Source organism: Hemitrygon akajei, chromosome 9 (assembly GCF_048418815.1).
Source record: "Hemitrygon akajei chromosome 9, sHemAka1.3, whole genome shotgun sequence".
Taxonomy (NCBI): Eukaryota; Metazoa; Chordata; class Chondrichthyes; order Myliobatiformes; family Dasyatidae; genus Hemitrygon; species Hemitrygon akajei.
Window position 1 is genome coordinate 63,090,808 of NC_133132.1, and position 24,952 is coordinate 63,115,759.

The 24,952-nt window shown below is 39.3% G+C and overlaps 1 protein-coding gene across 10 annotated transcripts in view; it reads right to left on the minus strand.

The window, feature by feature from the left end:
* The window catches only part of LOC140733174 (serine/threonine-protein kinase MRCK alpha-like), a 575,430-nt gene that overhangs the window by 337,851 nt on the left and 212,627 nt on the right, over positions 1-24,952 (minus strand). For all 10 annotated transcript variants that reach the window (XR_012100237.1, XM_073056117.1, XM_073056119.1 and 7 more), the window contains exon 3: positions 5,131-5,214. Coding sequence is in view for 9 of the 10 variants with exons in the window: in XM_073056117.1 (XP_072912218.1) it covers positions 5,131-5,214 (84 nt within the window). In the remaining variant the exon portion in view is untranslated. The remainder of the gene's footprint in view (positions 1-5,130; positions 5,215-24,952) is intronic.

Sequence of the window (24,952 nt, forward strand, 5' to 3'; positions counted from 1 at the left end):
TGTGCATGCTCACACACAAGTGCATGTGTGGGGTTGGGGGGAGTGGGGGGCTGGTAGGGTGGTGGTGTGGTTAGGAGAAACAAAAGTCACTTGCCGTAGGACTGTACATAAAATGATTTTTTTTCCACATTTACTTGTTATTATATTGATAAATAAAAAATCTAAGTGTGACTGTTGTAATACACAGTTGGCTAAAGACTAATGATTTGCAGTAACTGCTATGACTGAGTAAAATTTGTAACTTAATGATAAATCTTTTCCCATTTTCCCTCTCCAACTACTTCCCCTCCTTGTCACAACAGTAAAACATTTGCAAAATGAAACAAGCAACATCGCAGCCTGACTTACTTAGAAATTTATATGACTGGCTTTAACCAGCTGGAAAATAACAGACAGCTAATTGGCTTCAACTATTGTCTTAAATTGCAATTTGACATAATAAAACACATTTAGATAAGTTAAATGAAAATAGAAAAAGTTACAAGTATTCATCACTCAGTACTTCCAGCATTTTTTGTTTTTAGTTCAAATTTCCAGCACTTGTTTTTTTTTGCTTTTCGACAAGTTAAAGATAGCTGCAGAAATTAGGCCAAAACATGTTTTTCAAACAACTAAGGTCAAACACAGTTTAAATAGTTTACAGCTGAACTTAATCTCAAACATAAAGGTATTAAAATTGGTATAGCACAATTCCTCACCCATTCCAGTGGTTCTACACAAACAGAAATATACTTTCATGCCCCTGTGCCATTCAATAAAAAAAATGGCCATTTCCCTTCACTGATCTGAGATTCCATAATTTCTGAAAAATCCATCCATCTTCACGCTAAACATACTCAGAATATGTTAGGATAATTACTTTGTTGTACAAAATTAAGCTCGGCTTCTTACAGGGCCATGATATAAGAATAAGTGGCTCTTGGGCTAAGGATAGAGAAGCTGTGCATGGGTCAATGTGCAAAAGGATGCAGCATTAATTATTACACAATTAAAATTGGGGAAGTTTAGCCAGTCTAATAACACAAAGGGATATCTAATTATTAATTCAACTAACCTGGGATGGTAACATAGCTGAAGTCAGCTTAACACATGAAAAGGGAAAAAACACTGAACTACTAAGATGCTAGACTTCAATCAGGCAGAATTGAAGACAAGCAAAAAACAAAACCTGTACAATTTTGAGAAAACTGGGAAGTCAGTTAGTAATAAAAAATGAAAGAATGCCCGTGGCTGCAAGTCCAAAGGGAATTTACTATAAGAACCAGTTTATCTAAGAAAGAGACGAAAGCTGTGTTTAACTGTAGATAAGGGACAGAACTTAAACAAACACAAAAAAGTAAAAAAATTATGATGATTGTTTATAATGAAAGTTTTGAATGAAGTTTTGATCATTGTAAAAATATTGTCATCAATTTCGACAATTGATGATTTGATGATTGATGTACGACAATATATTATATTGCATATATACTATATATAGGAGCTGCAAAAGTGATGTAAGAAACTAGAGGCACATAGATAATGTAAACAAACTAGCAAAGAATATTCAAGGCAACATTTATAATTACCCAAAAATGAAAATGGGCCATCAGTATTAAAGATGGCTTCTTGAAAACAGCTGAGGTATTATGAAAAAAGGGAAATGGCAGGCATGTTAAATAAGTCACCTGGACAGGCAAAGCCTGTAGCTACATGAGTAGGTCAGAGGCTGGTTTACCTTGACAAATAACTCACCTTCTAAATCCTCAGGCTTTTACCCACTGTCAAGAGGGAAATCAGAACTCTTGACAAAATAGTTAACACGCTCAAATCTTCAACAGCACTATCAAGGACTGAGTAACCCATTTAATTGGTACTTGATCCATCTATTCTAAGCATTACCTTCCCCCAAAATCAGTACAGCATGTACTGATTGTGTGTAATTTGCAAAATACACTACAATAGATTGACATGGGCTCTCTTACTCCATATGTATGTCCCAAACCCCCACAATCGCAAAAAGCACAGCAGCCATCAGGGAGCACACCACCTGCTAGTTCACATTAGTTCCGCACTGTGAAAGTATAACTAATTTCCTTCAATCATCTGAAATCAAAAATCCTCAGCCTTTCAAACTAACTGCAGCATGAAAATATATTCACAATTAAGACTGCAACAGATCACCACCACCTCCTGAAGGGCAATAAAAAATTACCTTGCCAATGACATCTGCTGCCCATCAGTAACTAAATCAAAATATTGAATGTCTAAACATACTGATATTTTATTAAGGGTGGTGTCTCATCAGAACTAAAAGAACAAAATGCAAAAGAAAACATTAACTGCAAATAATAACAGATTGGTGGTTTCTACAAAGGATTTTTAAAAGGAATGCCATACTCTCACATTGTCGTGGACCGTAACAAATGTGATGATTAATAAACATACAGGAGGAAGACTGAAAACTTGGCTAAGTGGGGTAATAACAACAACCTCTCACTCAATGTCAATAAGACCAAGGAACTGATTGTAGACTTCAGGAGAGGGAAACCAAAGGTCCATTTCCCAGTACTCATTAGAGGATCAGAGGCAGAGAGGGTCAGTAACTTTAAATTCCTGGGTGTCACCACCTCAGAGAACCTGTCCTGGATATATCATATAAATGAAATTGCAAAGAAAGCACAACAGTGCCTCCACTTTCTTAGGAGTCTGCAGATATTCAGCAAAACAAAAACCTTGACAAAATTCTATGGATGTGTGGTGGAAAGTGCACTGATCGTCTGCATTATGGCCTTATGGCCTGGTATAGGAACACCAATGTCTTTGAGTGGAAAACCCTGCAAAAGGCAGTGGATTTGGCCAAGTACATCACAGATAAAGCCCTCCCAATCATTGAGCACATTAACATGAAATGTTACTATAGAAAAGCAACATCCATCATCAAAGATCCTCACTACACAGGCCATGTCCTTTTCTTGCTGCTGCCATCAGGTAGAAGGCACAAATGCCTTAGCACTTGCACCACCAGCCTCAACCATCAGGCTCTTGAACAAAAGGGGATAACTGTACTCATTCCATTTCTGGTGTTCCCACAACCAATGGTCTCATTTAAGGACTCTTTTATCTTGTTATTTCATGCTCTAGTTATTTATTGCTATTTATATTTGCATTTTCAGTTTTTTGTTCATTGATCCTTCTTACAGTTACTGTTCTATAGATTTGCTAAGTATGCCCACAGGAAAAAAGAATCTCAGGATTGTATATGGTGACATGTATGTACTCTAAAAATAAATTTCCCTTTGAACAAGAGAAGAAAATGTGATTTATGGGATGTGGATTAACAACACACCTTAAGCTTGATAGGTGGTCATTTAGGATGGGTTTTGAAAGGGAAAAGGAACTTGGAGCTAAAGGGATGACTGCTAACATGCACCAAAACATTTAAGATGTTACATTCTGCCATGGTTTATTTCTCAATGGGGGCCCTTCAGCCTGGGTGAATATTGAACAGGCATCAGTACCAAACCTCCCATTAAAGCTCTATCTATACTCTGCAGACCCAAGAAATATGAAAAGAACAACCGAGAACCCATTCCTCAAAAATACTATTGACATCTGGCATAAAGTACATCAGCATATTAAAGATACTCCTCCCATCTCTCGCTTCTCCCCAGTATGGGGCAATACATACTTCAGGGCAGGAAGAGCAGGTGGTGGTTTCAGAATCTGGGCAGACAAAGGTGTGCACAAAATAGAGGACCTTCATATGAATGGTAATCTTATTACATTTGATCAATTGTGTCAGACATAACATACTCCTAAAAAAACTTTTTAACATTTGCAACCAAGACATTTCATATTATCAAAATATAAGCATTTAATATCTGAACCTCCACTATCATAACTTGAAAATCTTACACTTTTAAACCTAAAGGGGAGGAGTCAAATGTCTTTATTCTATATAGCTTTGATGTCATATGATAAGGAGTCCACCAGCATTTTGTGTGTGTTGATGTATGAAGGTATATCCATTTTTCTCCAAGTTAAAGCTATCATCCTCTTGACCTGTAGGAGTCCAAAGTCAATTAAAGTTGACTGTTTTGGACTAACAGTAAAGTTCATAAGGCAGGTATAGCAATAAATAGATTGAAAAAGGTATAGAAATTTTGGTAATATATTAATTTTGATCATGTTTATACGGCCAGTCATTGATATGGGCATTGTTATCCAACGTCTCTTTCACTTTGTCCACTAGTGGGTCATAGTTTGTTGGGGCGATCGTTTTAATTTCAGGGGTAATTTTGACACCAAGGTAGGTAAATCCTTCCTTTGCATTTATAAATGGGGTTTTTATGACTGGTTTCAGTCTCCTTTGTTCAAAAAGAGTATTGATGATATTGAGTTGTTAACTCACAAGACTACAAAATTGGGGAGGACACAGAAAAGATGAGGGGAGGTGGGATGTTAATATAAGTGGAAACCAAGGTTGAGAATGAGGAATTCCAAGGGACAGACCAGCTGAAAAGGAAGGATTTGTTGAGGTGAAAGGTGATTGCAGATGAGACTGAAGGACTTGGGGTTGGACGGGATACGAGGGCAGCTGAAGGCTGTGGGTTAGGGGCAACATATGGGGGCAAGAAGAGAAAAGGCAGACCTGGAAAAGAAAAATAAAGAAAGGTAGGGGAGGGCAAGGGGAAAAAGATACATCAGTTTTTAAGTTATAACTGCTTCCCCCCCCCCCCCCACCCGTGGATGAGAATTTAAGGGCCGGGGTTCTGCCATATCAGTTCAAGTCTGGTTCGAGCACTGCTAGAGTGCATGTAGTCCTGGATACATACTTGTGGAAGAATAGAGCATAACTTCACCATGATGATAAATGAACTCCAAGATATTGCAGAGAGGTTTCCCCAGAATCTTGAGTTACAGTATAGTGCAACTTTACTGAAGTTTCTTTTCCTTTTTCCTTCAATATCTCTTTTCCTTTGATGATTGTGAAAAACATGAGGACATGTTTCACTATTTAGTTTAATTATTATTATTGTTTATTTGTAAATGTGAAAGATATGTAAAATTCAATAAAAAATATTGCTAAAAAGCACAACTGAATGGAAATTAAACTTTAAGCTAGAGCATCTTATCTTTTGAATGTACCTCTGCTCGTTTCAGCATCTCCCATTTGTTGAGAATCTTCATGGCAAAAACCTTGTCCGCATTTTTTAACTTCACAACAGCAACCTGAAATTTAAAAAAAGTAATTTGGGTATAAATTACTAAAATAATTTAAAGAATAGCATTACTGTAACATACAGCAAAAAGCTTCATTTGCATCAAATCAAATTAACAAGAATTGTGCTGAGCAGCCTGCAAGAGTCACCACACTTCCACCGCCAACATAGCATGCCCACAACTCACTAACCCTAACCATACATCTTTGGAATATGGGAGGAACCTCAAGCAATCGGGGGAAACACTCAAGGTCCCACGAAGAACATACAAATTCCTTAGTTGAAAATAATTACCTAATTAAAATAGTTTGCAAATGTCAATTTTCTTGGGTATATTCAGATCAGATCTTGTCTGCACCAAAATTATACCAAACTTTTCTAATAAAATGCACCAAACTCATACCTACTTGAGGAGAGACAGAAAGAATTTTATCTTGGTTCTGATCAGCAGTTTAATGAAGAAATACAGGAAAATCTATGTCGCATTTCAGCCACAAGGATATTTCAATAAACTTCATAAAATTATTTGCAAAGTTCATTTATTATTGTAAAGAAATAGGAGGCGCAAACTCTGTGGCTCTTTGAGCCTGCTCTGTCATTCACGATTATCATAAATGATCTTCTACAACAATCATGTTTTCCTGCCCTATACATATATCTTTAACTTCCAGTAAGATTCAGAAATCAATTGAACTTTTTTGAAAAAAATGAAATGACAGTGAAAGGTGCCATAGAACCCCACCACAGAGAACTCATTCCTCTTGCCCCTCACATGAAGACCTTTTTCCTCATTCCAACCTTAGTGGTCTCCCATTTATTTTGAGACAGTAATTCTGTGAGACCGCAATACACACAACATGCTGAAGGAATTCAGCAGACCAGGTAGCATCTAAGGAAAAGAGTAAACGGTCCACGTTTCAGGCCAAGACTGTTCATCAGGACTGGAAAAAAAAGATGAAAAGTTGGAGTGTTACGCCTGTGCCCCCTCCTTTTTGAGAATTGCAAGATCGCTATTAAGTCAGGTCAGGAGACCCAGGAAATGAGAGAGAGACGTTTGGAATGTCCTGGCCCTCAGCGATACAAAGCCACGGAAAATGGCTTTGTGTATTGTGTATTGAATTGTGTATTGAGTACTGTACTTCATGGAAGCCCTCAGGGAATGATCAGAGGGGGTTGGTTGAGGGATTGCATCATCCCGACCTGATTGACATCCGAGACCCTGTGAGTCAGGATAAAAGAGGGTCTGGGGAACAGCCCCTTTAGACGCACCAGAAGAAACGCTAGAAATCCTGTAACAGCGTAATAGCGAAAGCTGGTGGAAAGCCACGTGCGTCCTTTTCCATTTGCCTCGGAATTGGTGGGCCTTACCACGGAAGAACGGCTTTAGCTAAAACAAAGGAGAAATCAGCCCCAACGACTCTCGAAGGATTGACATCATAAAAGGAATGGGCAAGTTTTAAACTCTCTCTCTTGACTCCAACCAAAGGCTGCAGCCTGCAGCTTGAATGAACTTGAGTGACTTTTATATTTCCATCGGACAATACATTATCCCCGATAGAGTTATTTCTTATTGATTATTATTATACCCGCACTTTTAGATTTAGTATTGACGACGTATATTATCTGTATGGTTGCATTGATAGTATTTTTGTGTTTTATCAATAAATACTGTTAAAAATAGTACCATCAGACTTCAACGGACCTCTCTATCTTTGCTGGTAAGTGACCCAGTTACGGGGTACGTAACAGGAGTAAGAAGATGGGGAGAGGAGAGGAAGAAGTACAACGTAGTAGGTGATAGCTAAAATCAGGAGTAGGGGGAGGGGTTAAATAAAGAGCCATGAATTTGATTGGTGAAAAAAAGAAAAGGCTGGAGAAGGAGGAATCTGATAGGAGACAGTAAAAGGCCAGGGAAGAAAGGGAAGGGGAGGAGCACCAGAAGGTGGTGATGGACAGGTAAGGAGATAAGGTGAGAAGGGAGATGGGAACTACCAAATTACCTAAAGGAATTACCAAAAGTTCAAGAAATCTGTGTTCACATCATCAGATTGGAATTATCCAAATGGAATATAAGGTGTTGCTCCTCCAACCTGAGCATGGCCAAATCATGGCAGTAGAGGAGGTCATGTACTAACATGTCAAAATGGGAATGGGAAGTAGAACTGAAATGGGTGGCCACCAGAAGATTCTGTTTTCTCTGGTGGACTGAGCGTAGGTGCATGGTGAAGCAGTCTCCCAATCTAAGTCAGGTCTCACAGAAATCTTGAGACCCTTCAATCAGAGGACATGTCCTCCTTGCATTCAGCATGTAGAGTCCTGTAAGAAAAATTCATAATTTCAAGAAGCTCCTACTCTTCTAAATTTAAGTGAAGCAGCCCAGTCTGCTCGAATGCCCCTTATGGGAAGTCCACCAGGACCTAGCCTCAATGAATTTTCACTGTAGTGCATTCACAGTGAGCGTAACTTTTTTCAGCTAAAGAGAAATAACAGTGCACAATAGTTCAGTTGCAATGTCAACAAGACGAAATGTAAAGACAACTTTACTGCTGCACTTAAATCTTCTCACAATAACAACCAACATACTACTTGCTGTACCAATACATTGGCTTCAGTTAAGTGCAGAAGGATACCGAAGTCCCTTTGATCATTAACATTACCCAATCTCTCACTATTTTAAAAAATTGCTCTGCTTTTCTGTTTGGTGCATCAAAATGAATGTGTGTGTTCAGGTGCCTTGCCGTTCGGCGTGGATAAATTTGCCTTTTCTTACATAATATTCTGGCCCACTCACACAACTCGTCTAATATTCTCTTGAATTGCCTCTGCATCCTCCTCACAATTCCACCTAACTTTGTGCCATCAGCAGTCCAGGAAAGATAATATTTTGCTCGTTCAGCCGAATTGTTGATATAAATCAAAAATAACAAAAGAGCAAAGGCTGATGAATAATTTGAAAGCACACTCTAAATGTAATAAGATGGATAATCTTGCAGAGCAGTTAGAAGTTGGCAGATATGACCTTGTGGGCATCACTGAGTCAAGGTAATAGTTGGAAGCTTAACATCCTAGTTCACATGCTGTAACTACACTTTTGATTGGACAGCAGCGCAGACACAGTAGAAGTGTTCCCACGCATGTCCGGAGCAGAGCTTGAAAAACTCAGTCTCCATAAAAGAGTTCTGTTCCCAGTGTCAGATATGGGATTTCCAGTAGACTTCCAGCCTCCCTGATGGCTACACTTGCACCAGGGACATCAAAATGCAGCTCCTTACAGACCGCATTAGGGAACTGGAGCTGCAGCTCGATGACCTTCAGCTTGTTAGGGAAAGTGAGGAGGTGATAGACAGGAGCTACAGGGAAGTAGTCACCCCCTCAAGGCTAAAGGAGACAGATAAATGGGTGACTGTCAAAACAGAGAAGGAAAACGTCAAATACTGGAGCGCACACCTGTGGCCATCCCCCTTAACAATAAGTACTCAATTTTAGAGTACTGTTGGGGGGGACAGACTATCTGGGGGAAGCAACAGTGGCTGTGACTTTGGCACTGAGTCTGTGGCTCAGAAGGGTAGGAAGCTGAACAGGATGGCAGCAGTATGCCTCCCAGGTGCCTGGGTCTGCAATGTTTCTGAACATGCTCACAACATCCCAAAAAGAAGTCATAGACAGAACAAGGGAGGAGGTCCTGAAAACAGAATACAGAGAGTTAGGAAGGAAGCAAAGAAGCAAGATCTAAAGGGTAGTAACCTCACTAAACAGTGAGTATAGGAATAGAATGACATGCAGATAAATGTGTGACTGAGGAATTGGAGCAGTCGGCAGGGATTCAGATTTCTGGATAATTGGGACCTCTACTGGGGTGACCTGTACGAAAGGGACTGTTTGCACTTAAATCCGAGGAGATCCAGGATTCCTCTGGGCAGGTTTGCTAAAGTTGTTGGGAGTGGTTTAAAATAATATGGCAGGGTGATGGGAACCAGTATTATAGAGCTGAGGATGAGCCAGCAGATTTACAAGTACAGAGGCATGCAGAAGTTTGGGCACCCCTGGTCAAAATTTCTGTTACTGTGAATAGCTAAGCGAGTAAAAGATGACCTGATTTACAAAAAGCATAAAGTTAAAGATGACACATTTTTTTTAACATTTTAAGCAAGATTACTTTTTTATATCCATCTTTTACAGTTTCAAAATAACAAAAGAGGACAAGGGCCTGAAATAAAAGTTTGGGTACCCTGCATGGTCAGTACTTAGTAACACCTCCTTTGGCAAGTATCACAGCTTGTAAACACTTTTTGTAGCCAGCTAAGGGTCTTTCAATTGTTGTTTGGGAGATTTTCGCCCATTCTTCCTTGCAAAAGGCTTCTAGTTCTGTGAGATTCTTGGGCTGTCTTGCATGCACTGCTCTTTTGAGGTCTATCCACAGATTTTCAATGTTTAGATTGGGGGACTGTGAGGGCCATGGCAAAACCTTCAGCTTGCACCTCTTGTGATAGTCCATTGTGGATTTTGAGGTTTGTTTAGGATCATTATCCTGTTGTAGAAGCCATCCTCTTTTCATCTTCAGCTTTTTTACAGACGGTGTGATGTTTGCTTCCAGAATTTGCTGGTATTTAATTGAATTAATTCTTCCCTCTACCAGTGAAATGTTCCCCGTGCCACTGGCTGCAACACAAGACCAAAGCATGATCGATCCACCCCCATACAGTTGGAGAGGTGTTCTTTTCATGAAATTCTGCACTCTTTTTTCTCCTATACCTTTGCTCATTGCAGCCAAAAAGTTCTATTTTAACATCATCAGTCCACAGGACTTGCTTCCAAAATGCAGCAGGCTTGTTTAGATGTTCCTTTGCAAATTTCTGACACAGAAATTTTGTAGTGAGGACGCAAGAAAGGTTTTCTTCTGATGACTCTTCCATGAAAGTCATATTTGTGCAGGTGTCGCTGCACAGTAGAACAGTGCACCACCACTCCAGAGTCTGCTATATCTTCCTGAAGCTCTTTTACAGTCAAACGGGGATTTTGATTTGTCTTTCTAGCAATCCTACGAGCAGTTCTCTCAGAAAGTTTTCTTGGTCTTCCAGACCTCAACTTGACCTCCACCTTTCCTGTTAACTGCCATTTCTTAATTACATTACGAACTCAGGAAACGGCTAACTGAAAATGCTTTGCTATCTTCTTATAGCCTTCTCCTGCTTTGTGGGCATCATTTATTTTAACTTTCAGAATGCTAGGCAGCTGCTCAGAGGAGCCCATGGTGGTTGATTGTTGGGACAAGGTTTGAGGAGACAGGGTATTTATAAAGCTTTGAAACTTGCATCATCTGGCCTTTCCTAACGATGACTGTGAACAAGTCATAGCCCTAACAAGCTAATTAAGGTCTAAGACCTTGGTAAAAGTTATCTGAGCTCAAATCTCTAGGGGTGCTGAAACTTTTGCATGATGCTCCTTTTTTTTTCCACTCTAAAATTGTACAAAACAAAAGTAACACACTAATCTTGCTTAAAATGTTGAAAAGAATGTTTCATCTTTAACTTTATGACTTTTGGAGTTCAGTTCATATCCTACTCACTTAATTACTCACAGTAACAGAAATTTTGACCAGGGTGCCCAAACTTTTGCATGCCACTGTAGATGATGAGTGTGATATAAATATAAGGAAGGACAAGCCAATAATTAGGCCCAAATGCAGACAGTACAATAAGTTAAATTGTACCAGAGGCAAAATTCAAAAGGCGGAAGAATGTGGGACTGAAGATGCTGTACTTAAATGTACATAGCATTTGGAATAAGGTGGTTGACCATGTGGTGCAATTAGAGATTGATTGGTATGACGTTGTGGTTATCAGAGTTGTGGCTAAAAGGTGGTCATTGTTGGGAGCTTAATAGCAAAAGATATACTTTGTATCAAAAGGACAGGCAAGAAGGCATAGGCAGTGGTGTGGCTCTGTTGGTAAGAGATGGAATTACATCATTAGAAAGAGGATTTGTGGCATGTATGACTGTATGATATATGTACAATATCTGAAATATATCTTATGGAAATGTTTGTTGATGATGAACTTCAATAAAAACCAATTACAAAAAAAGAAAAGAAGAAAGAGGTGACAATCAGAGAAGGTCGAATCTTTGTGGGTGCAAGGGTAAAAAATACAGTTATGGGGATCATATATCGACCTCCAAACAGCCAAGATGTGGGGTTGAAATTGCAATAGGAGCTGGAAAGGGCAGGTAATAAGGGTAATGTCACAATTGTAATGGGGGACTTCAATATGCAAGGGGCTTGGGAAAATCAGGTTGGCACTGCATCATAAGAGAGGGAATTTGTTGAATGCCTACGAGATGGCTTTTAGACCCTTGTGTTTGACCCTACTTAGGGAAAAGGATATCTTAGATTGGGTGTTGTGTAATAATCCAGATTTTGTAAGGGATCTTAAGGTAAAGGAACCCGTAGGAATCAGTGATCATAATATGATTGATTTCATATCGCAATTTGAGAGGGAGAAGCACAAGTCAGATCTATCAGTATCACAACAGAATAAAGGAAATCACAGAGGCATGAGAGAGCACCTTACCCAAATTGATTGCGGGGATGACGACTGAGCAGAGGTGGCCAAAGTTTCTGGGAATAGTTCACAAGGTGCAAGAGAGGAGAGATACGTTCCACAGAAGAAGTTATTCTCAGATGGCAGTGGAAGGCACCCATGGCTGACAAGGGAAGTTAAGGACTGCACAAAAGCCAAGGAAAAGGCATATAATGTAGCAAAAGTGATTGGGAAGTTTTTGAAATCCAACAAAAGACAACTAAAAAAGCTACAAGAAGGGAAAAAATGAAATATGTGGGCAAACTAGCCAATAATATAAAGCAGAATACTAAATGGTTTTTCAGTTATATAAGTAAAAGGGAGGTGAGAGTTGATATTGAACCACTGGAAAATGATGCTGGTGAGATAGTAATGGGAGACAAAGAAATGGTGGATGAACTTAAGTACTTGGCATCAGTCTTCACTGCAAAAGACACCAGCAGTGTCCAAATGTCTGTGACTGTCAGGGAGCAACAGTGAGTCCCATTGCTAGGCAAACTGAAGTGCTAGGCAAAGTGAAAGATCTTAAGGTGAATAAAGTCAACTGGACAGATGGACTATGTCCAAGAATTTTAAGAGGTTGCTAAAGAGAGAGCAGATGCATTAGTTATAATCTTTCAAGAATCACTTAATTCTGGTATGGTTCCAGAGGACTGGAAAATTGCATTCCACTTTCCAAGAAGGGAGGAAGGTAAACAAAAGGAAATTATAGGCAATTAGCCTAACCTCAAGGTTGGGAAAGCATTGGAGTCTTATTAAGGATGAGGTTTCGGGGTACTTGGAGACCAATGATAAAATAAGTCAAAGTCAGCATGGTTTCTGTGAAGGGCAATCTTGCCTGATAAATCTGTTAGAGCTCTTCAAGAAAGTAACAAGCAGGGTGGGCAAAGGAAAAGCAGTGGATGTCATTTACTTGGATTTTCAGAAGACATTTGATAAGGTGCCACACGAGGCTGCTTAACAAGATAAAATACTATGGTGTTACAGGAAAGAAACTGGCATGGATAGAGGAATGGCTGACAGGCCGGAGGCAGCGAGAGAGAATAAAAGGGGCATTTTCTGGTTGGATGAAAGTGACTAGTGGTGTTCCTCAGGGGTCAGTATAGAGACCACTACTTGTCACATTGTTTGTCAATGTTAGATAATGAAATTGATGGCTTTGTGGCAAAGTTTGCAGATGATACCCAGATAAGTGGAGTGGTAAATTGTGCTGAGGAAGCAAACTGATTGCAGAAGAACTTAAGAGAAATAGGAAGAATGGGCACAAAAGTGGCATATGGAATACAGTGTTGAGAATGTAGGATAATGCATTTTGGTAAAAGGAACATGAGTGCAGTCTATTATCTAAATGGGGAGAGAATTCAAACATCCTTGATGCAGAGGGACTTGGGTATCCTTGTGTACGACTCCCAGAAGGTTAATGTGCAGATTGAGTCTGTGGTAAAGAAGGGAAATGCAATGTTAATATTCATTTCAAGGGAAATAGAATATAAAAGCAAAGAGACAATGCTGAAGCTTTATAAGACACGAGTCAGTCTGCACTTCGAGTATTGCCAACACTTTTGGGCCCCATATCTCAGAAAGGATGTGTTGTCACTGGACAGAGTCCAAAGGAGGTTCACAAAGATGATTCCAGGAATGAAGGGGTTAACATATGAAGAGCGTTTGGCAGCTTTGGGCCTGTACTGACTGAAATTTAGAAGAATGCAAGAGGATCTCATTGAAACCTGCCAATTGTTTAAAGGACTAGATAAAGTGGATATGGAGAGGATGTTTCCTGTGGTGGGGGTGTCCAGAACAAGAGGGCACAGCCTCAAAAATTAGGGGTGACCTTTTAGAACAGGGGTAAGGGGTAATTTTTTTAGCCAGAGAGTACTGAATATGTGGAATTCTCTGCCACAGACATCTGTGGAGGCCAAGACCGTGGGTGTGTTCAAAGTAAAATCTGATAGTTTCCCAATTGGTCTGGGCATCAAAGGTTACAGCAAGAAGGCAGGTGTATGGGGTTCAGTAGGATCTGGGATCAGCCATGAGGAACTGGTGGAGCAGACTTAATGGGCTGAATGGCCCAATTCTGCCCCTATATCTTATGGTAACGAATGGACAGGCAGGTAAGTAGAAGGGTTGAGGTGACTCTTATCAGTAAAAATGACATCATATTCTTAGAAAGAGGTGACATAAAACCGGAAGAAGTGGAATCCTTCTGAGTAGAGCTAAGAAAATGTAAGGGTAAAAAGACCCTGATGTGAGTTATATATAGGTCTCTGAGCAATAGCCAGGATGTGGGATACAAATTACAATGGGAGATAGAAAATGCATGCAAAAAGGGCAATGTTGTGATAATCATGGGGAATTCAATATGTAGTTAGTGTTGGAACCCAAGAGAGGGGATCTGTAGAATGCCTACAACATAGCTTTTTAGAGCAGCTTGTGGATGAGCCCACTGGGAGAAATGCTATTCTGCATTGGGTGTTGTGTAATGTACCAGAATTGATTGGAGAGCTTAACGTAAACAAACCTTAAGAGACACTGATCAGAACATGATAGACTTTACCCTGCTGTTTGAGAGGGAGAAACTAAAGTCAGTTATATCAGTATTAGTGGAAGAAAGGGAATTATAGACACGAGAGAGGAGATGGCCAAAGTTGATTGGAAGGGGATACAAGTAGGCGACAATGGCAGAACAGTAATGGCTGGAGTTTCTGGGAGAAATTTGGAAGGTGCAGGATAGATACATCCAAAAGTAGTAGTAGTATTCAAAAGGCAGGATGGTACAACCATGGTTGACAAGGAAAGTCAAAAACAGCATCAAAGCAAAGAGGGAGCATATACTGTAATAAACCAAAAATTAGTGGAAAGATAGAAGATTAGGAAGCTTTTAAAAACAGACTGCACTTCAAAGATTTTTTTCAGATAAAGTGTATAAAGAGTAAAAGAGGCAAGAGTAGATATCAGAAGGCTGGAGAGGTATTAATGGGGGACAAAGAAATGGCACATGAACATAAGTATTTTGTGTCAGTTTTCATTATGGAAGAGATGAACAGTACAGGTAGCCCCCGCTTTTCGAACGTTCGATTTACGACAACTCGTTGTTACGAAAGACTTACATTAGTACCTGTTTTCACTAACCAAACAGGATTTTCGCTTTTACGAAAAAAAGACGCCCACTTTATATGTATGTTTACCCCAAGAAAGACTACAATGACCGTGAAGCCTTGTGCGGGCAGTTGTTTGCGCATGCGTGTACGTGCCGATTTTTTTCCCCTCCAAATCGATTTTGGTTCGCTGCCTTCCCAAGTAAGTGAACTACACCGTACCTACAATATTTCTACTTTATATAGGGTGTAAATTTATTATATCATTCCTGCTTTTACTATATGTTAGTATTATTTTAGGTTTTATGTGTTATTTGCTTTGATTTGGAAGGTTATTTTTTTGGGACTGGGAACACAAAAAATTTTCACATATAAATTAATGGTAATTGCTTCTTCGCTTTACGACATTTCAGATTACAAACGGTTTCATAGGAACGCTCTACCTTCGGATTGCGGGGGAAACCTGTATGTCAGAAATTCGAGAGGGTCAGAGGCTAGAAGTGAGTGTAGTAGCTTTTACTAAGGAGAAGGTTGCTTAGGAAGTTGAAAGATCAGAAGGTAGATAAACTCACCAGGATCAGATGGACTACACCCCAGGGTTCTGAAATAGATAGCTGAGGAGATTGTTGAGCCATTAGAAATTGTCATTCAAGAATCACTGGATTCTGGAATGATTCCTGATGAAAAGTCACTTCACTTTTCAAGACAGGAGGAAGGTAGAAGAAAGGAAATTAAGCACCAGTTAGCCTGACTTCAATGGTTGAGAAGATGTTGCATTCATTGTTAAGGATGAGGTTTTGGGGTAATTGGAGATATGTTGTAAAATAGGTCAAAGTCAGCCTAGTTTCCTTAAGAGTAAATCTTGCCTAACAAATTTATTGGAATTCTTGGAAGAAATAAAAAAGCAGGATAGTCAAAGCAGAGTCAGCGGATTTTGTTTTCTTGGATTTTCAGCAGTCCATTGACAAAGTGCCACACATGACGCAGCTAAATAAGATAAGAGCCCATGATATTACAGGAAATATAGATAGAAGATTGCTGTCTGCAGGTGGCAAAGAATGAGAATAAATGCAGCCTTTTCTGGTTAGCTGCTGGTTACTAGTGTTGTTCCACGGGGGAACCACTCCTTTTAATGTTATATGTCAATGATTTGGATGATGGAATTGATCGCTTTGTGGGCAAGTTTGCTGACAATATGAAGATAGGTAGTGTCAAGGAAGCAGGGAGTCTGCAGAAGGATTTAGACAGATTGGAAGAATGGGAAAGAAGTGGCAGGCGGAATATTATGCAGGGAATTACAGTATATGGTTATGCACTTCAGTAGAAAGAATAAAGGCGTAGACTACTTTCAAAATGGGAGAAAATTCAAAAGTGCAAAGGGATTTGGCAGTCCTTGTGCAGGATTCCCTAAAGATTAACTTGCAGGTTGAGTTGGTGGTAAGGAAGACAAATGCAACATTAGCATTCATTTAAGAAACATAGAAATCATACAAAATACAGGCCCTTCAGCCCACAATGCTGTGTCGAACATGTACTTACTTTAGAATAGGGTTACCCATAGCCCTCTATTTTTCCAAGCTCCATGTACCTATCCATGAGACTCTTAAGAAACCCCATCATATCTGCCTCCACCACCGTCACCAGCAGTCCATTCCAGGCACTCATCACTCTCTAAGTAAAAAACTTACCCCTGACATCCCGTCTATACCCACTTCCAAGCACCTTAAAAATGGGCCTTCTCAGGTTAGCCATTTGAGCCCTGGGAAAAAGCCTTTCATCATCTTATACACCTCTATCATGTCACCTCTTATCCTCCGTCACTCCAAGGGGAAAAGGCCAAGTTCACTCAGTCTATTCTTGAAAGGCATGGTCCCCAATCCAGGCAACATGATTGTAAGTCTCCACTGCACCCTGTCTATAGTTTCCACATCTTTCCTGTAGTGAGGTGACCAGAACTGAGCAGAGTACTCCAAGTGGGGAGTGACCAGGGTCCTATACAGCTGTAACATTACCTCTCGGCTCTCAAATTCAATCCCTCAGTTAATGAAAGCCAATGCACCGTATGCCACCCTAACCACACAGTCAACAGCTTTGAGCGCCCTATGGACGCTCCAGGAATCTAAGATGCAGAGGGACTTGAGAGCCCTTGTGCAGAAGACCCTGAAGGTTAACCTGCAAGTAGAGTCGGTGGTGAGGAAGGCAAATCCAATGTTAGCATTCATTTCAAGAGGTCTAGAATATAAGAGCATGGATGTGATGCTGAGGCTTTATAAGACACTGATGATGCCTCACCTTCAGTTTTGTGAACAGTTTTGGGCTCCTCATCTAAGAAAAGATGTGCTGGTATTGGAGAGGGTTTGGAGGAAGTTCACAAGGATGATTCCGGGAATGAAAGGGTTAGCATATGAGGAATGTTTAATAGCTCTGGGTCTGTACTCACTGAAATTTAGCAGGATGGGGGGGAGGGGGATCTCATTGAAACCTTTCGAATGTGAAAGGTGTCGACAGAGTAGATGTGAAAAAGATGTTTCCCATGGTTGTGGAATCTAGGACAAGAGGGCACAGCCTCAGGATGGAGGGGCGTCCATTTAAAAAAGATGCAGAGAAATTTCTTTAGCCAGAGAGTGGTGAATTTGTGGAATTTATTACAGTACTACAGGCAGCTGTGAAGGCCAGGTCATTGGGTATATTTAAGGAAGAGCTTGATTGGTTCTTGTTTGGACACAGCATCACAGGTTATGGGGAGAAGGCTGGGGAGTGGGGCTGAGGAAGGGAAAAGAGGATCAGCCATGATTGAAAGACAGAGAAGGTCTCTAATTTTCTGGTATTGGGAGAAGATTCAGAGGTGGTTCACAAAAACGGTTCTGGGAATGGTTTTTGTTTGAGGAGTGTTTCATGGTTCTGGGCCTGCACTTGCGGGAGCTTGGAAAAATGAAGTAGGATCTCATGGAAATCAATCGAATATTGAAAGGCTAGACAGAGAGGGTGTGGAGAGGATACTTCCTATAGTAGGGAAGTCCAAGATCAGAGGGTACAGCGGCAGAATAGAGCACAATATTTAGAGCAGAGACAAAGAGGAATTTCTTTAGCCAGAGGGTAGAGAATCTGCAGAATTCAGTGCCAACACGGCTATGGAGGTCTAGTCATTGCGTATATTTAAAGTGGCAGTTGATAAGCTCTTGATTAGTCAGGATGTCAAAGGTTATGGGGAGAAAGCATGAAAATGGGGGTGAGAGGGATAATAAATGAGTCATAAAGCATCAATCCCTGTACTACCCCACTGGCAGCCCTGAGAAAAGTCTTTTTAATTCCAACATTGTTATCTGTGGTACCTTATGAAAGTATTCTGAAAGTCCATATAAACAATGACCACTAGTTTTCTTTTATCTATTCTATTAGTCTCATTGTCAAAGAACTCCATTAGCTAAGTATGATTTTCCCTTCATCCTGCTCAATTTTTTGAATATTTGTTTCAGCATTTTCCATAACACTGGCATAATACTAACACTCAGTAGTTTCCCATATTCTCCCCCTTTTTGAACGATGGGGTCAAATTTGCTAACTTACAATCCACAACAACTCCAAAATCTATTTTAAAAAATTTGGAAGATAATCTGAGCGCTCACTTATCTCTTTTCAACTACCACCTCTATGACGTTCACCATATGGCACTTGTTTCTTAGTTTGATCAATTTCTGTAGTATAATAAAACAAAGAATGCCAGAAACAAAACAAATATCTGAAATATCAAGAAGTACAGTCGATGCTTCGGGCCAAGACGCTTCATCAGGGTCTTGGCCCGAAACATCGACTATACTTCTTCCTATAGATGCTGCCTGGCCTGCTGCGTTCCACCAGCATTTTGTGTGTGTTGCTTGAATTTCAAACATCTGCAGATTTCCTCGTGTTTGCATTTTTAAATATCTGAAATGGTAACTGTTGCCAGTTTTTTTTACCCGACATACACTGCCTGAGTTGAGAGTATTTCTAAATTTTTTTAATTTCATATTTCCATCTGGGATATTTTCAGTAACTTATTTTTCAAGTTCTCTCTCAGGTTTAAGGTGAGAATAATTTTTAAAGGGAATTTGGGGGCTTAGGTTTTTTTCCCACAAAGAGAGTGGTATATGCTGCCAATCGTGATTATAGAATCAGATAAAATCATTGTTCAAGAGTTATCTAAAGAAACACTTTTGAAAGGGATAAGATACAGACTTAATGGTTGAAAATGGAATTGGTATAAATGGGCAAAAATAGGTTTGCATAGATATAATGAACATCTGATATGGATGTGTGTATCACTAAGGCAAAACTAACATAAGTTCAGCACTTCTTTAGGTATTTATCTACCAAATACTAGTGAATACCCTGCATCTTCCTATTCACATTCCCCAGTTTCAATATCTGAGAAATTAGAACAATTATGTGGCTTATAATTTTGATTAAAAATAACTTTTTAAAGGGACTACATGATATTTTCATAATACATTGAACAACATTCCTTCAATGATAGTAAAATGTTCTATATAGCATGATAAAGATATTTATATTTGCTAAGAAGCAGGAACAAATAAAATGCTGGCCCTGCAGTAATATGACATTGCCGATGGGCATACTTGTTAGGCTACATCCACACTAGACCGGATAATCTTGAAAACACCGGTTTCGTGTAAAAACAATAGGCGTCCACACTATGTGTTTTTAAAAATATCTCTGTCCACATTGAAACGAAGATTTCGGCGAATCTCCTCCCACTACGCATGCGCAGGACACATCTACTGAAAACAAGCGACACGTTTGGTGTCGAATCTCACCATGAAAGTACACATTTGTCCAGTTACAGACCAGAAAAACTTAAAATGACAGACAGCTGTTGGTTCTCGCGCAGGAGAACTTAAAAGTAAAAAAAAAACAAATACTGGAGCGTACGGAGGCAACCAACAGGGAATTCACGGACAGAATGACCTAGCTGACGACGAACATTGAAAAACTGACTAACTCCATTGCATTAATAAAGCACCTTTTTAAATGTATAAAACATGTCTGTATCAGTGTTATCTTGTATTTCCATACAATGTTACATTAGGCTGTTAAACATCTATTGTCAGAGAAGTACTTGCATAAATAGGTAAACCACCTTCATACGAGCAAGGACAGAAAACAGGGCTAAGTGAGTATACTTATTTATTGTCAGTTATGGGTCAAAGTATTTGGTGAGTACATTTCTAACTCTTCTGGCTTCAGTCTCACTGCCGTCTGTTCTGAAATTGTTAGGTTGCGTTCAAGAAAACAATGAAATAGTGTGCTGCCGTCTGACAGAGTTTTCAGATTTCTCCGGTTACCCCATCCACACTGCTCCGGCCAATCTGGCGTTTTCAAAATTACACACTTTGGAGAGCGTTTCTGAAAAGCTCCAGTTTCAGGGGACAAAAATGCCGTTTTAGTGTGGATGGAGGGTAAAGACAAAGAGAAAAATCTTCGGTTATGGATTTATCCAGCGTAGTGTGAACGTAGCCTTAGACTTTACCTCTGTGCCTAGTTTTCACAGATTTTATCATTTTAATTAATAAACAAAGACTCAAGCCAAAATATTCAAATGAAATTGATTGAAGATGGGCTCCATTTCCTAAAATGACACAACCAGAGAGCTGAAATTAATCTGCATGACAAATAGTAGCTGTTCAAACAATTGTGATTAAAATGTAAGACCTTCAAGAAAATATGGCAACAAAATAAGACCATAAAACATAGGAGCAGAATTAGGCCATCTGGCCCATCAAGCCTGGACCGCCATTCAATCATAACTGGTCCTTTTTTTCACTCCTCCTCCTCAACCCCAGCTCCCTACCTTCTCCACATAACCTTTGATGCCATCTCCAATCAAGAACCTATCAATCTCTAACACGAGGAAATCTGCAGATGCTGGAAATTGGATCAACACACACAAAATGCTGGTGGAATGCAGCAGGCCAGGCAGCATCTATAGGGAGAAGCACTGTCGATGTTTCGGGCCGAGACCCTTCGTCTGATGAAGGGTCTCGGCCCGAAATGTCGACAATGCTTCTCCGTATAAATGCTGCCTGGCCTGCTGCGTTCCACCAGCATTTTGTGTGTGTTACCTATCAATCTCTGCCTTAAATGCTCCCAACGACCTGGCCTCCACAACTGCATGAATGGTGGAGAGTTCAGTGCCCACTATAACATACTTGGAAACTAGTCAGCATACTGAGTAAAATAAAATATAAACTTTCAATAATAAGTAAGCACAATCAAAAATGGCTAATAAATAAACAGATGTATTTTGAGAATTACTTTGTAATACAATTAAAGCACAAGGTAAATCATTGTTTTGAAAAGCACAAATGTAAAGTATGACAAATAGATCATATACATAACTGACTTTTTCATAGTCATTGAGCAGCACAAATAACACTGAGTAGTTTCAGTGTTTTTTTAAAAAGGCAAATGTTGGTATGGTGTTAAAATCAGACATAAATCACATTTATAAGAAGGTACCGTAGATGCCGGATTATAAGCCGCTACTTTTTTCCCGCGCTTTGAACAGCTTTGAACACTGCGGCTTTTACTACGGTGCGGCTAATGCATGGTTTTTTTTCATGCCGCCAAAAACATTTTGCCTCGTAACAGTAGACCAATAAAATTGATGAGTAGTTCACAGAGGTCCAATGAAATTGTACGATAAATCAAGCGCACTTTCACAATTAAATTATTGTAAATCAGTCATTTGTACTCACCCTCATCAACATGGAAAACACTCGAAGAAAAGCATTGTGCTGCCTTTATGGCAGTTATTTAGTTTATAATATTTTCGCTTAGTAATTCATTTGTTAGTATTTTCTAGTTAAAGTTAGAAGTATTTTAACTATATTTGTTTTCTGTACTACATCCCGGGATGCTATGACGTCACATCTGGTTTCGCCGCGTCTTGTGGGAAATACCGGTTTGCGATAAACGGAAAGGTGGGGGCGAGCGCATTAGGCGAGCGCATTAGACCCGCACGAGAACGCTGCTTTTAAGTTAAAGGCGATCAATAACTTTTCCTGGTAGGCTGCAGTATCTATATTTTTTTACCAGTCGTTAGGAGATATTGGAATGTTGTTCGTGCACTGTTCAGTAAAAAAGTATACGCAACGTAATTTGTGTGTTACTGATACATATGTATATTTAAAAGTAGCCGTGTTACAGGCACGGTTCGAAAAAAAGCATTTGCAATATGTATTGTTTATGTTACCATACGGATTTAATTAAAAGTTAAAAAATCCTCACGTGTAATATCTTTCTGTGTAAATATCTCATATTACAACGTGGGACACCTGTGGCTTAAAATCCGGTGCGGCTTGTACAAGTACAAAATTGATTTTCTTTCTAAAATTAGAGCCTGCGGCTTTTAATCAGGTGCGCTCTGTAGTACGGAATCTACGGTATATTAAAAAGTTTGAAACTCATTCCAAAGCTGCAAAGAACTATACCAGAATCAATAGTCACAGAAGTCAAAGCAAAGTAAATCAGTAAGTATCAAATTGGAAGATAAATTAATACTTCTGGATAAATCTTAAATAAAGCATCATTGAGTAAATCCATCTTCTGAAGGCTTATCGTGGGCACTGAACTCTGCAGGTTTTATCATCATGCAATAAATAGATTAAATAATACATCTGTAATAAACAGACTGAAAGAATAGCAGAGACAAAGACGATGTATCTGCAAACAAGTGATCAACTACATCCTATCCATTTGTCAAATGATCAGAAAAGTAACTATTTACCATTGGGTCAGTCGATTTCAAGAAGTGATGTAGCAATTTTGCAAATCAAATTTGTGAAGGAAAAAGTCTTTCAAAGAGAGTGGAAGAGATATGGGGGGGAATGATCTTGCAGTAGTTCAAGTTTATAATTTGCAAGTAGATAGATCTATTTCAGACAAAAGACTATTAATCAAACAGCTGTAAAAGATGTGGAATGACATGCAATTATTTGAAATATATATTCCTGTTATAGATCCAGGACATAGATGGGCAAAAAAAAAAGTAAATGCATCATCAGAATATAAATGTGAAATTTATTCAAATACTTCTAGTTTTTCTCATGTGAAAAAAAGCTCCAATCCATTAAAAGCTATGTGTTTTGTTACTAAATCAGTGCTCTACTTCCCAGAGAAACTTAAATGGCAGAAGTCTGGCACATTCTTTGGTTTTAATACAATTTCCAACTTCAGTGGGAATATAAGTGCATTCACTGATCAGCAAACCACTAACACCCCCATTTAATTGGACAGATAAAGCCAAATTTCAAAGCCAAGAAACCTGGAAACAATGACTAATAAAATAAATCATCCTGCAACTCAATAGCTACCGGACAAAGCAAAAATTATTTAATTTAAAAATCTCTCTTCTGTACTAGTAACTTAAACAACCTATGTCCAGAACGACACCAGATGAAACAAATCTCACTGAAATGTGTCCCACACTATGTAGACATCTGTCAGTATGGGCTTGTTATTATTCCCTCCTCCAAATCAAAGCCCAAGAAGGGGAAGTAGTAACACAGGAATGCCATCAACTTCACATTTCACATTACAATGGGATCTTTGATATAAATAATATTTTTCATGAATAATAGCTAAGTCATTATCCAGCAATTCTTAACAAAACATTTGAGAGAACCACTGGAAAAAGTCAAATGCCCACCATAATTTTTCAGGGGTCCATAAATGGGATTAAAAATGCAACTGTGGCATTGATGCCCAAATATAAGTAAATTCCAGTCACTGCAAACCAATGCATCTCAACATTAGATGTTGTAAATGTCAGCAGCTGAGGAAGAAAATAGAACTAGGCTATGGAGGAAAAAAAAGCAAGAAAGAGATTTTATAATGTAAGGTGTTGCTTATTCAGATACCAATGAAGGCCGCCAAGGACAGGGCAGTGATGAATGGATTTAATGGAAATTTCCACAGATAGCAGCATTTTAAATTACCTCAGTTTTACACGTTATAAAACAAACAAGGACAATGATGGCTTTCGTTTTCATAATATTCGATGACGGAAATTTCTGCCCAAAGGTTCAATTATTATCAAAGAATGTCTCTGTATACAACTCTGAAATTTGTCTTCTCCAAATAGCCACAAAACAAAGAAAGAACCTGCAAGTCTTCAGAGAGAAACATCAAACCCACCACCTCCTGCACAAAAAAGGAACAGCATCCCGATCATCAAACCCCTTCCCCTGGCACAACAAAATGGAAAAGGAATGGGTGATAAAAACACAGAATATAAAAACCTCAAGTCTGAAAAAGTCCACAGTCCATAAACGTAACAGTCCAATCCACAAATGGAGAACAACACCATCATCTGATATCACCAACATTCATCTAAAGAAAGACACCACACAAGGCAGAGGTCCACTTGCCTTCCACAGTGAGAGGTCGCTCAGACAGCGATCTAGAGGATGGCAGTTGGCACTGAACTCTTACTCCCCTTCCACATTCACCTCAATGTCTCAATCTGTCTCGATGCTTTAATCAGCGAATAATAAACACTTTAGTAATCAAAATGGAGTCAGACATCAGCTCGCGTCACTAAATTTCTTCGTATCGAAGCCCGATCATGACACAGACAAATCAGAAAAAGTGGAAGGATCAAGAAAAGTGGTAGTACAGCTCCACCAAAATGATACTGACCTTGAAAGGTTTAATTGAACAAAGGTTGCATTTTCCTTTGAGCATCAGCGGTTATGGCTAATTAATCAAGATCCTTAAAAAGATGAAAATTATTAAATATTGAGAGAACTGAAGCCACCTTCTTTACCACATCATTCATTGGACACCAACTTCAACCTTCCCTCAGGCAAGTAAATTAAACTTCTTGAAATTTCAAAGACAATTCAATTTTGAATCCCATATTCATAGACCCATCGTTTCTTGTGGAATACCACTGAACCTTCAGCTCATCTTCTGGCGAAACGATCATCCACACCCATATTACCACTTGACTATTCTATCATACTCTTGATTGACCTATATTGACCTATACTTTAAATTTAAGATCTGCATCAAA